At 44.9% G+C, this 12,673-nt stretch overlaps 1 protein-coding gene across 1 annotated transcript in view; it reads right to left on the reverse strand.

Annotated features, from left to right (window-relative positions):
* Nucleotides 1-3,426: 3,426 nt before the first annotated feature.
* The window catches only part of PGM5 (phosphoglucomutase 5), a 247,358-nt gene continuing 238,111 nt past the window's right edge, over nt 3,427-12,673 (reverse strand). The window contains exon 11 of the mRNA XM_023742658.1: nt 3,427-3,516. Coding sequence (XP_023598426.1) covers nt 3,427-3,516 — 90 coding nt within the window. The remainder of the gene's footprint in view (nt 3,517-12,673) is intronic.

Below are 12,673 nucleotides of genomic sequence, written 5' to 3' on the forward strand. Positions count from 1 at the left end.
GGACTCCTGTGGTTCCCCGTAGTCTCGGACCTCTCACATCATGCACTCTTAAGAAAGACTGGTTGCTGGAACTCCATCTCTAAGGACATACAGAGCGTCACGTGGAGAAAAGCCACTTCTGGTCTTTCACCGCTCCTGAGAATAAGGGTGAGGACTGGGATCTTATGCTGAGCGGAAATAACAGCTGGGCAAAATGAATTTGGAGTCCCTGGGTAGCACAACAGTTAACCAAAATGTTGGCCATTCTAACTCACACAGAGACACCTTGGAATAAAGGCCTGGCAATCTGCTTCTGAAAGGTCAGAGCCATGAAAACCCTTTGGAGCAGTTCTACTCTGGGGTTGCCATGAGTCAGAATCGACTTGATGGTAACTGTAAATATGGATTTAAGAAGGCTCTGGAGGGTGGCTGTGTCCTTGGGCCACTGCAGGGCCTCCCTTTGGGCCACCAGCTGAGAAGAGGCGCTGTTAAAACAGGCAGCTGTGCGGCTGTTCTTCCCATAGCTGGGCCCACGTGTTCCCTCTTCCTGATATCTACAGCCCTGTATCTGCTTCTCCCCTCACCCACCTGGACTAACCTCTCACGAGACTCACAGTGAGCCTCCTCTCCAGCCACCCTTACCTTCAATTCCTAGTCCTTGTTCTTGCTGCATTCACCTCTAGTGAAATGATACAAATGCTTACAAATTCCAAGAAATACCAGTCTTTGGGAAGTCCCTCACCTGTCCAGGTGAGCCCCTGGTGTCCTGCCGTTACTGAGTCAGTCATGCCTCTCTGTGTATTTCCAAAGCACGTTTCTTGTGCCCCACCGGAACATCTATGTCCACCTGATTATCTGTGTGTATGTGTGCCCCAGCCTCCTGTTCCCGAATGATAAACTCATAAAACCAAAACCAAACCAAAATCAAACCGATTGCCACTGGGGCGATTATGACTCATAGCGACCCTGTAGGACACAGCAGAACTGCCCCAGGGGTTTCCAAGAAGCTGCTGGTGGATTCGAACTAACAACCTTTTGGTTAGCAGCCGAGCTCTTAACCACTGCTCCACCAGGGCTCCATAACCTCCTAAGAGCAAGAATAATATTTTATACATTTCATCGCAGCACCTAAAGCAGGGTTCTCCCTAGAGCAGTTAGTCAACAAATGTTGGCCGAAAGAATGAATGGGTTGATGGGTAAATGGATGGATATATACTTGGGCTGCAGGGCACACAAGGTTTCATATGGAAATGAAGAAACAGAATTTGTAAATGAGCAATTTATATTTGAACTTAAAAGTTAGAGGTGATGAAAAGTTCAGCAACTTGAGAAAGTATTTTCTTACCTAGAGCTGATTAAGCTTAAGAATACATCTGATTATCCCTACCAGAGTAGAAGCCACAAATGAATGGATGGCTATCATGGGACTTTCACTTTAAAGATGATGAGAACAAATACTGTAAGATAAACCTTACTCCGTTGCTGGTAAACTTCTTAATTGGTTCTTCAGAATGCCAGCTCCAAGCCACTCTCCTATTATTCTGAAATGAAGACAGTTTTGATGAATGACTAGGTGCCAGCTTAGCTGCTGCTGAGCCCCAAAGGCGGTTTTGAACAAGTCGCCTCTTCTGTTCCGCTTATTTAATAAATGCCTCAGGTCATAATAATGAAACCCAGCCCTTGCAAGCGTCCTGAAAGGCAGCTTAATCAGGATAGGTGAAAACTACCACAGTTTCTCAAATGTTGAAACAAATAATAAAACCAGCAAGCACAAACCCACAACCACCCTTGGAGAAAGTTGAAACAAAGAATTACTATTTTATTAGCTACTAAATGTCCTAGCAGGTTTCTGACAGAAACATAGATAGAAAATGGAAACAAGTGCCTTCTGGGAAGGTTTCTTGGCTTGCGTTAACCTTGGCAGCAATAAGGCATTGCTTAACAGTCAAAGTGCACCCAGCCATCCCCGCAAACCATGTGGTAAGTGACCGCTGTTCCCAAGGGCTGTTCTCAAGGAGGCAAAACAGATGCAAATGGGTCCGTGTGCCGAGGGTTCTGGCTGAGTGCAGACGAGGCTGCTGGAGCTTCAACAGCCTTTCCCAGGTAAAGACAGCCAGTGAGAGTCTCTGCAGGGTCCCCACCCGACCCCCTATCCCATCGGGCCCACAGGTGCACCACCCGCAAAGCTTTCTTCCAGCGTCCACTTCATTTTCTCCTCTTACCACATTTCATTCTCTCCTCCCACCACATTTCATTCTCTCCTCCCACAACCACTGCAATTAAGATCAGGACCGTATCCAAGCAAGTGCGTTACTACAGTTGCCATCAAGTCGATTTCAATTCATAGCGCCCTTGTGTGTGTCAGATTAGAACTGCACCCCACAGGGTTTTCAACGGCCGATTTTTTTTTTAAAGTAGATCGCCAGGTATTTTTTTCCAAGGTGCTTCCAGGTGAGTTTGAACAGCCAACCTTTCAGTTAATAGCCGAGCGCTTAAGCATTTGCCCCACCCAGGGACTCCTCAAGTGCATTCAAGAGGCCTTTATTGGGAACGCCTGAGAGCGAGCCAACATGGCGGCATTCTGTCTTCCCAGGAGCAATTCATTCAAACCTGTGTCTCAACCTGCAGGATGTAATCAAGGCAGGCCCTGAAGAATTGAAAACATTCAATCGCAGTGTCCTGTTGAGAAACTACTTTCTACCTGCATAATGAAGGGCTGGCTTTGAAGGAATGCAGCCAGCTTAACAGCTAAAACAATAGCATTTACAAAATAACAGAGAAAAACAACCTTTGATATGTTTCGTTGGAAGTGCGCCGTGGTGATTTGCAGAAAGCCTTAGAAGACATGTGAGAGCGTGGCAGAGGGGAGGCTGTAGGTGGGGTGGGGAAGCCTGGGGAGAGGGACCATCAGGAGGTCGGGCGTGGGGGGAATGGGCTTTCAGGAGTTCTAGTACTTTCCTCCATTGTAGAACCTGGGCTAGGATGAAAGCTAAATCCTTCTCTAATGCGGGAGTGTCTTGTTCGGCCTGCCCAGGCTACCTGTGGCTTTGGGTCAGTTTAATTCGGGGACTGCTCTCTCTTTCTCTCTCGATCCCAGAACCTCTTCTCACGTGGCACCAACGATGCACAGACGCCACAGTGAAGAGCTTCCCAGCCCGCTTACTCTCTCCCACGAGCGCAGCCTCCTTTGTGTGACAAAATACAGATTTCAGATGACACTGCAGCTCGACAGACAGCTAAAGACCCTGTGACATTCGGAGGAACTCACCCAAGCCCAAATGAAAGAGATGTCTTTTTTCTTTTCCCACCCACCGCCTCCCAACAGCCAAACAGCTTTTGTTTTTTTTCCAGAGTCACAGAAGGCACAAACAGGTAGCAAGAAGACATCGGTGCTGCGTCTCTGCCAAGCACTCTCTGGCCCTGGGTGAGCCACCTGCCCGCTGCCGTTCAGGTGATGACTGTGGGTCCCCTCCGGCCGGTTCTCTCGTGGATCTGGGATATCTTCAGCGCAATGGCTATGAGGGGGCTCAGCACGGCCTGGAGAAAAAGGGAAGAAACAGCTCCTGAGTTGTCTGTGAACTGAAGGAAGTCAGGGGGACGGTGTTGTGATGGGTTCCTATCACAAACACCTAGATCCAAATACTAATTCACTGCAGCCATCAGAGCTGGTCGCCTGCCTTCTCTGCGCCTTTGCTTCGTCCTCCGTAAAACGAGAATGAAGGAAGCAGGGGACGAGCGGGGAGAAGATGGTCTCCAAAGTCTCAGCCAGGTCTCCCCGAAAATTCATCTAAGACAGGAACTGCACCACCCCACTGCCAAGCAGTTCATGAATACAGCGTTGTGAATTAAGGAGGTTCAGAAAAACCCACAAAGTCTCCCTCTGCTATACACCTATGCGCACACATGCACACACACGCGCACACACACACGGACACGCACACACAGCCTGAGGATAAAGCCCACTCTCCATCTTGAGACCATGGCTTTGAAGAGTGCACCAGTTTTGGTATGTCAGAGGAGACAGGCCAGCTCGTCAGCTAATGCTGTGGAAACGCTGTTATCTCTTCCCGTCACGGAGTGCCGTGGCTCCCTAAGAGGAGGTGGGTTTAGGAGATCTTATGGATTGAATTGTGTCCCCCCCCAAAAAACGTGTTGGAATCCTAATCCCTACACTTGTGTATGTAATCCTGTCTGGAAACAAGGTCTCCATTGTTATGTCAATGAGGCCTTTATTCGTGCAGGGTGGCCCTATATCCAATCACTTCTGAGACACAGCGAAACCTGCGAAAGGCGGAAATCTGTCAGAGAAAGAAAACTCAAATATTTTCCACTAATAGAAAGCAATGGAAAAGTGATAAAACCACACCCTGTTAAAGGCAGAAAACTTGTGAGACCTGGAAAAACAAAGCAGTCCCGTTGGGTTCCGGCTCTCACAGGTTTCACTGTGTAAAGAGCAGCGCAGACGCAGAGAAAAGCAAGCAGACACAGGGAGAAGACAGACGCTATCTGAAGACAAGGGAGGCAGATCCATCTAAAGGCCCAGGAACGCCAAGGATTGCCGGCTACTGGAAGCTGAAATACACAAGGAAGGACCTTCCCCTAGAACCACATGCTGAATTCAGACTTCTAGCCCCCTGGATTGTGAGACAATAAATTTCTGTTCTCAAAAGCCAACCACTTGTAGTATTTGTTTTACAGCAGCACTAGGAAAACCAACAGAGGGCTAAGGAACAGATTCCGGGAAAGACCAAGGACATGCGGAGAAGCAAGAATTATCTCTTGCCCTTTAACTGCTTCTAACTGCACAAGAGTAAGGCACTGTGTCCCAAAGTGTGGAAAACATACCACCTGAGATGATTTTAGATGGCACATGGATGTGGCATTACTTATCAACAGTGAGAAAATCAGTCCACTTTCCATTCTTTTTCAATCCTGATTTCATCAAAGAGAAACTGTTTGCCGCCAGTGTTTAACACTTAAACCAAGACAGAATATGCCTCAAGGCAAGAGTTACCTAGCTAGAATGTAATGTCACTGTTATGTTTTCATTGAATGAATTTTTATGGAGAGCTTGTACTTATTATGGTGAGCTTACACGTGGAGCCCTGCTGGTGCAGTGGTTAAACATTCAGCTACTGACCAAAAGGTTGGCAGTTTGAATCCACCAACTGCTCCCTGGAAACCCTATGGGGCAATTCTACTCTGTCCTTAGGGTTGCTATGAGTCAGAATCGACTAGGTGGCAACAGGTTTGTTTGTTTTTGGTTTTATATTTTTCAAGTAATATTTTTTTTTCCATGTAGAACACTGATAAAAACTTTTCATAACAAATACACAGACTTACGGAAAAATAAAGTGAGTCTATTTAAAGACAAACATAATATGGCGATACTGATAAAAACAAGTTCAGGAAATACTGGGGTAAGGCAGGAAACAAGGATCTCATAATTCAGAAAAATAAAATCCTTATTTTTTTGAAAACATGTTTGGGGAAATACTGAGATAAGGGAGGAAACAAAGATCCTGTAATTCAGGAAAATAAAATCCTTATTTTAGGGGAAAACAAGTTTGAGAAATACAGGGATAAGGGAGGAAATAAGGATCCCACAATTCAGAAGAGTAAAATCCTTATTGTTTTAGGAGGGAGGAAGAGTCTGTTACTGCTACTCTAACCTGTTCCTAACAGATACAGGGATGAAGGGAGCGTATGCATTCTAAGTTGGACAACAAGAGCACAAGCAAATGCCCAGAGCACAAGAAAGCACAGATAGTCAAACGTGTCCTAAATGGAGTGGTGACACAGGACAGTCCTGAGAGATAAGTAAGCAAGCCTTGTTTATTGGGACCTAGATGCCAGGGTGAGGTATAAAGATTCAATTCATTAGGCAAAGGAGATACCGTATTTTTACACAAATAACACGTGCCTTCTGCCTTTGTTTGCCTGTCGCGCCCTCCCCTCCAACAGGTATTTTCTTAAGTGTGCTATGCCTTTTTTTTTTTTTTTTTTTTACAACAACATGTGGAAGAGGATTGGCATGGCAGCACTTGTGAGAGGTTAAATGAAGACAGAGAGAGGAAATTTCAATTTCCTTGGTTGCTTTATTAATGTCTTAAAGTTCCCACTATACTATAAAAAATTTGAAAGTGGACTTATGCATGATTAACTGTGGGTGGAATCTTTTGAAGAAAGATAATCACAATGCCCAACAGTAAGCCCATACTCAAAGAAAAGGTCTTGGACCTATATTAAAAAAAATACAAATGCTAAAATACAATGGCCAAAATACGTATGCATTTCTTTACCTGTTTTTAACCATCTTTCTGGATTAATGAATCAAGCATTTGTCCTGATCATGTCCGAGAAGAGGGCTTCAATGGTAACTATGCAAACCAAAGGGAAGGAAACATACTTTTGGAAATTCCACATTTTGGTATCACCCACTTGTTAGTGTTTGTATACTATATCTTTTCTATTTATCTTTCAGTATACCTAGATCTTCAGATTTAAAGTGTGCTTCTCGTAGACAGCACATAGTTAGGTCTTGCTTTTTTATTCAGTCCAACAATCTCTGTCTTTTAATTGGGGTATGTAGGTCATTTACATTTAATGTAATTATCTGTATGGTAGGTCTTAAATATACTATCTTGCTATTTGTTTTAGATTTGTCCCAATATATTAGAAACGCCTATGATTTGACCAAGGAACAATGAGCAAAGAATTTGAGAAGTGGAGAGGAACCGGTAATGATCTAGTTTTATTCCTTCATGTCACAGATGAGGAAATTGAAGCCTAGAGAGAAGAAGTGATTGGCTCAGGGTCACACTTCTGTTAATGGCTGAGCTGGATAAGAACTTAGTGATTCCTCATCTACAGCTCTTTCCGTCATATAGTTCTGAAGACAAAACCTGTGAGTGACAAGGAAAAATAGGTAAGACAAAATGAGCCTAAGGGGAGAGGTGGGAGAATGGTGGGCTCCTCATTCCACTGTACCCAACAGGTCTACATCAGATGGGGCTGTTGGATAGAACCGACCAACCATCCTCACTACCCAAGAACAGGAGGATAGTGAGAAGAAGAGATATTACTGATTGTCATGGACTGAATTGTGTCCCCCAAAAATATGTGTATCAATTTGGCTGGGCCATGATTTCCAGTATTGTGTGGTTGGCCTCCATTTTGTGATTGACACAATTTTCCTATGGGTTGTAAATCCTAATCTCTGCCTGTGGTTAATGAGGCAAGATTAGATTATGTTAAAGAGGTTTAGGGTGGGATGTGACACCCTTGCTCAGGTCACGTCCCTGATCCAATAATGTAAAGGGAGTTTCCCTGGGGGTGTGGCCTGCACCACCTTTTATCTTACAAGAGATAAGAGAAAAGGGAAGTGAGCAGAGAGGGAAGACCTCATAACACCAAGAAAGCAGTGCTGGGAGCAGAGCATGTCCTTTGGACTCGGGGTTCCTGGGCAGAGAAGCTCCTAGACCAAGGGAAGATTGATGGCAAGGACTTTCCTCATGAGCTGACAGAGAAAGAAAGCCTTCCTCTGGAGCTGGCACCCTAAATTTGGACATGCAGCCTACTAGACTGTGAGGGAACAAATTTCTCTTTGTTAAAGCCATCTACCTGTGGTATTTCTGTTATAGCAGCACTAGATGACTTAGACACTGATTATGTGAATGAACCCACTTCTGTCAAGTCGATTTCGACTCATAACAACCACACAGGGTTTCCAAGGCTGCAAATCTCCGCGGAAGCAGACTGCCACATCTTTCTCCCACAGAGCCGCTGGTGGTTTCGAACTGCCGACCTTTTGGTTATAGGTCCACCGCTTTAATCGCTGTGCCACCAGGGCTTGTGAATGTACTAGAGGTTCCAAATGGACTCTTCATGAATAAGGGGAATCGATTAATAGAGACTTTAATCAATAATGTTAGGAATGGAGAAAATAACATCCTGTACCTAATTCCAGTGCTTCCTAGAGAGCTTGACACAGCTCTTCTACAATCAAGAGTAGGAAGCAGTGAATGCCTGTCTCACTCGAACCCAGCAATTCTCTCACGATGAGGTTCCAGGGTCCTTCCTCCACCTTGGTGGGTTTGCTGGATGTTAGCTCTCATCTCGAGTTATTAAGGGTACCAGGCTGAAGAGGGAGTTGGATCCTGTCTCTGTTTAAAATTTCGATATTTTATCAAGGATTTTTTGCATTAATTTTGATTTTTAAAAATACTGCGTTATAATTTTTATCTTGATTACTGAGTTTTTTGGTGTCCCGTTAAATTGCATGCCTTGCTAGCTGCACCCTGGTCCCAGTTCTGTTTTGGGTATTAACCTGTTCATATTTCCCAGAAGAACAGAGAGACTTCTCCTTTTACTTTCTCTTATGGATTCAATTGTGTCCCCCAGAAATATGTGTTGTAAATCCTAACCTCTATACCTGGTTGGAACCCTGGTGGTGTAGAGCTCGGCTGCTAACCAAAAGGTCAGCAGTTTGAATCCACCAGCCACTCCTTGGAAACCTTATTGGGCAGTTCTACTCTGTTCTATGGGGTCACTATGAGTCAGAATACACTTGATGCAATGAGTTTGGTGCTTTTTTTTTTTTTTTTAATACCTGTGGTTACAATCCCCCTTGGGAATGGGTTTTTTGTTATGTAAATGAGGCAGTATTAGTATCGGGTGTGTCTTGAGTCGATCTCTTTTGAGATATTAAAGGAGCAGTTTAAGCAAGCAGAGATGGAGGAAGATAGATGCCACACCACAGGAAGATCACCGAGGAACCAAGAAACAGAAGCTGAAAAGAGACAGGACCTTCCCCCAGAGCCAACAGAGAGAGAAAGCTTTCCCCTAGAGCCAGTGCCCTGAATTCAGACCTCTAGCCTCCTAAACTGTGAGAAAATAAACTTCTGTTTGTTAAAGTCACCCACTTGTGGTATTTCTGTTATAGTGGCACTAGATAACTAAGACGCTTTCTTTCTTCTTACCTCTTGATTTATGTTAGTTTTTTTTTAATCATGCCCATATAAATTAGAGCCATTTAAAAAAAAACAAAAAACCTAACAAACTAAACCTATTACCCTGTCCAGCAACACACAGGGGAGGGGTGAATAGTCCAAATGTCACAAGACTTAAATAGTTAACCAATTTTTTGGAGAAAAATAAAACCCTAACCAGAAACACAATCACTTATTAAACAAGATTTGCCCGAACTTGCAGAGGAAACCCAGCACTGGGCTGGTCTCTCGGAGAGGTGGAAGTGGAGGATGGGGTTCAGGAGTAGGAACTGGAGGCGTGGGAGGGTAGGGGTAACAGTACCTATCCTAGTTCATATTTGGGGGGCAGGTAATACAACCCAGAAGCCCTGGTGGCGCAGTGGTCAAGAGCTCGGCTGATCCACCAGCTGCTCCTTGGAAACCCTATGGAGCAGTTCAACTGTGTCCTATACGGTCGCCATGAGTCGGAACTGACTCGACGGCAGCAGGTAACACAACCCAGAGAATTCAGATCACCCAACAGCTGAAAACACTGGTGTTGAGGCTTCCATAAAGTAGGGTTTCATAACAAATGCCACTTTCTCCTGACCCTTAGGGACAACTCACATCATCACTGTCCCTTTGTTAATGCCTTCTGAACATGCAATGCCTTGATGGTTCCCGTTGAGTCAATTCTGACTCCTGGCTACCCTACGTGTGCTGAGTAGAACTGTGCTCCATAGGATTTTCAGCGCTGTGAGGTTTTGGAAGCAGATCACCAGGGCTGTCTTCTGAGGCACCTCTGGGTGGGTTCAAACTGCCAATCTTTTAGCTAATAGTCAAGTAAGCACTTAACTTTGCCATCCAGGGACTCCGGGAATACCTTCCTTTCTCTCAATTATGATTTCATTCAAACGTGCTGTTTTAGTCAATGTGCTGTTTGCTTAGTCTAAGGCAATGCTCGTTGCCATCAAGTTGATTCTGACCCTATAGGAAAAGGTGTAACTGCCCCATAGGGTTTCCAAGGCTGTAAATCCTTACGAAAACCGACTGCCACATCTTTCTCCTGCAGAGCCGCTGGTGGTTTGAACCGCCAACTTTTCAGTTAGCCGTCAAGCGCTTAACCACTGCACCAGCAGAGCTCCTTTAGTCTAAGGCAGTGGTTCTCAGACTGCCGAGTGTATCGGAATCCTGTGAAGGGCCTGTTAAAATAGATTGCTGGGCCCCACCCTCAGCGTTTCCGGTTCAGTAGATCTGGGATGGGACCTGAGAATCTGCATTTCTAACAAGTTCCCAAGTGATGCTGACGCTGCTGGTTGGGACCACCCTCTGAGGGCCACGGCTCCAAGCACGCCTTCCACCATGCTCCTGCTAAAGGCAAAGCTGTCTTGTCACTAGATCCCACCCCCGGCCATTGATTGGACCAGGAGTAGGCTCCTGACTGATAGGCTGGCCAATAGCCTATCATATTGCCCGGGACAAAAACTTGAGCCAGCTAATCAGATTCTTTGTCTCAGGGGTTTGAACGTACTGGGGAACGTAAGGGGAAAGTAATGAAAGCATGAGGCAGTTAGTCAAAAAGCAAAACCAAACCCATTGCTGTCAAGTCCATTCTGACTCATGGTGACCCCATGCGTTACAGAGTAGAACATGCTCCAAAGGGTCTTCTTGGCTTTAATCTTAATGGAAGCAGATCACCAGGCCTTTCTTCCACAGCACCACTAGGTAGGTTCAAACCACCACCCTTTAGGTTAGTAGTTGAGTGCAAATCATTAGCACCACGTGGGACCTTGTTGTTGTTGTTGGGTACCACTGAATAAATTTCGACTCATAATGACCCCATGTGACACAGTAGAACTGCCCCATACAGTTTTCTGGGCTGTAATCTTTATGGCAGCAGATTGCCACATCTTTCTCCCATGGAGTTGCTGGGTGGGTTCAGATCTCCAACCTTTCAGTTAGCAGCTGAGCACTTAACCATTGCACCAGCACGGCTCCTAAGTGGGTGCTAAATTAACCATAAGGTTATAATTAGTTAATTATAATTAATTAGCTAATTAATTATAACTGATGTCATAAGGCATCATGTTAGTCCAAGGTTATCAGAAAGCTGAAATTCTGAGACAGACTAGGAAGAAAGGCCTGGAGACCTATGTCCAAAAATTAGCCAATGAAATCGTTCCAGATCATAACAGAAGTGTCCGATATAGTGCTGGAAGATGAGCCCCTGAGGTTGGAAGGCGCTACATGACAGCTGCCACAAGGGACTCACACTTACCAACGATAATGAAAATAGCACAGGACAGGGCAGAGTTTCATTCTGTCCTACGTAAGGTTGTCACGACTCAGAGCCGACCCAAATGGCAGCTAAAAATGATAACAACAACAGATTTTAGGTGTCCAAGATCACTAGCTGGAGCTCTAACAGTGCAGTGGCTAAAAGCTGGGCTTTGAACCAAAAGGTCGGCAGTTTGAATCCACTAGCCGCTCCTTGGAAATCCTATTGGGCAGTTCTACTCTGTCCTGTGGGGTCACTATGAGTCTGAATTGACTTGATGGCAATGGTTTTTTTGTTTTTTTTTTTTTTAGATCGCTAGCTATTTTAAATCCACTTTGGAAGCCTATAGAAATTATTGCTGAAAACAAAATAAAATACATTCTTCCTAACAAAAATTAAATGACAATGTTAAAACACTGCAGACATTTTGCTCTTAATTACAATATATACAACCGTGGTCCTAGCTGTCATCCTCTCTGTAGGTAATAAATCCACCTGTCTCTCTTGATCCAAAATGGGCCTAAAATAACCAAAACATCCAGTGTGAAAAATGACCAAAGATAATTCTTGAGTCCAACACTGAGAAAACTGACTTATCTCGCCAATTTCAGAAAACAGCCTTTCCTGAAGCTCTCCCCTGATCAAGGGAAAAGCCATTCCAAGACATAAGTGGACGAAATACTCCCAAAGAGCTTCAATCAAAACAAAAAAAGAAACCAGTGTCTTGAGAACGCAATGACACTCCTGACAGAGACCAGACAGACCAGGCTGCCTGGCGTCTCAGCCACCCTCCCCACTTTGCAATTGATTTGGATGTTGGGAGATAAAGGGCAGCTTGTAGACTGCAAACCCACAATAAAATAAAAGTCTTCAGGTCGATTTTCCTATTTATTCAAATGCAAGCTCCATTTGGCTCTGCCTGCGAGAGAATGGAGTGGGGATGGAGAAGGGGAGGGAGAACACGTTGGCAAAACATCCCAGGAGCAGCTGAAAGCCGTTAGGCAGAATCTGCACCTTTTCATTGTCTCGTAGCATAAACACCAGCCAACGTGCAAGAATTCACAGTTTAAATTTAATCGAACTGCCTCCCCGGTCACTGCTTCCCCGTCCCCTCTTCTCTCTTCCTAATCCCTTTGTCATGGATTGAATTGTACCCCCTAAAAATATGTGTTGCAAATCCTAAACCCTATACCTGTGGAGGAGCCCTGGTGGCACAGTGGTTAAGAGCTCGGCTGCTAACCAAAAGATGGGCAGTTCAAATCCACCAGCCGCTCCTTGGAAACACTATGGGGCAGTTCTTCTCTGTCCTGTAGGGTTGCTATGGATCGGAATCGACTCGACAGCGGTAGGTTTGGTTTTTGGGTCTTTTTTTAAGGACTCTTTATATCAAGCCAGCCTCCTTTCTAGTCATTCTGCACTGTCAGAAAAGTTACTGTGGACAGGAATG

The sequence above is a fragment of the Trichechus manatus genome, unplaced genomic scaffold (genome assembly GCF_000243295.1).
Source record: "Trichechus manatus latirostris isolate Lorelei unplaced genomic scaffold, TriManLat1.0 scaffold00214, whole genome shotgun sequence".
NCBI lineage: Eukaryota > Metazoa > Chordata > Mammalia > Sirenia > Trichechidae > Trichechus > Trichechus manatus.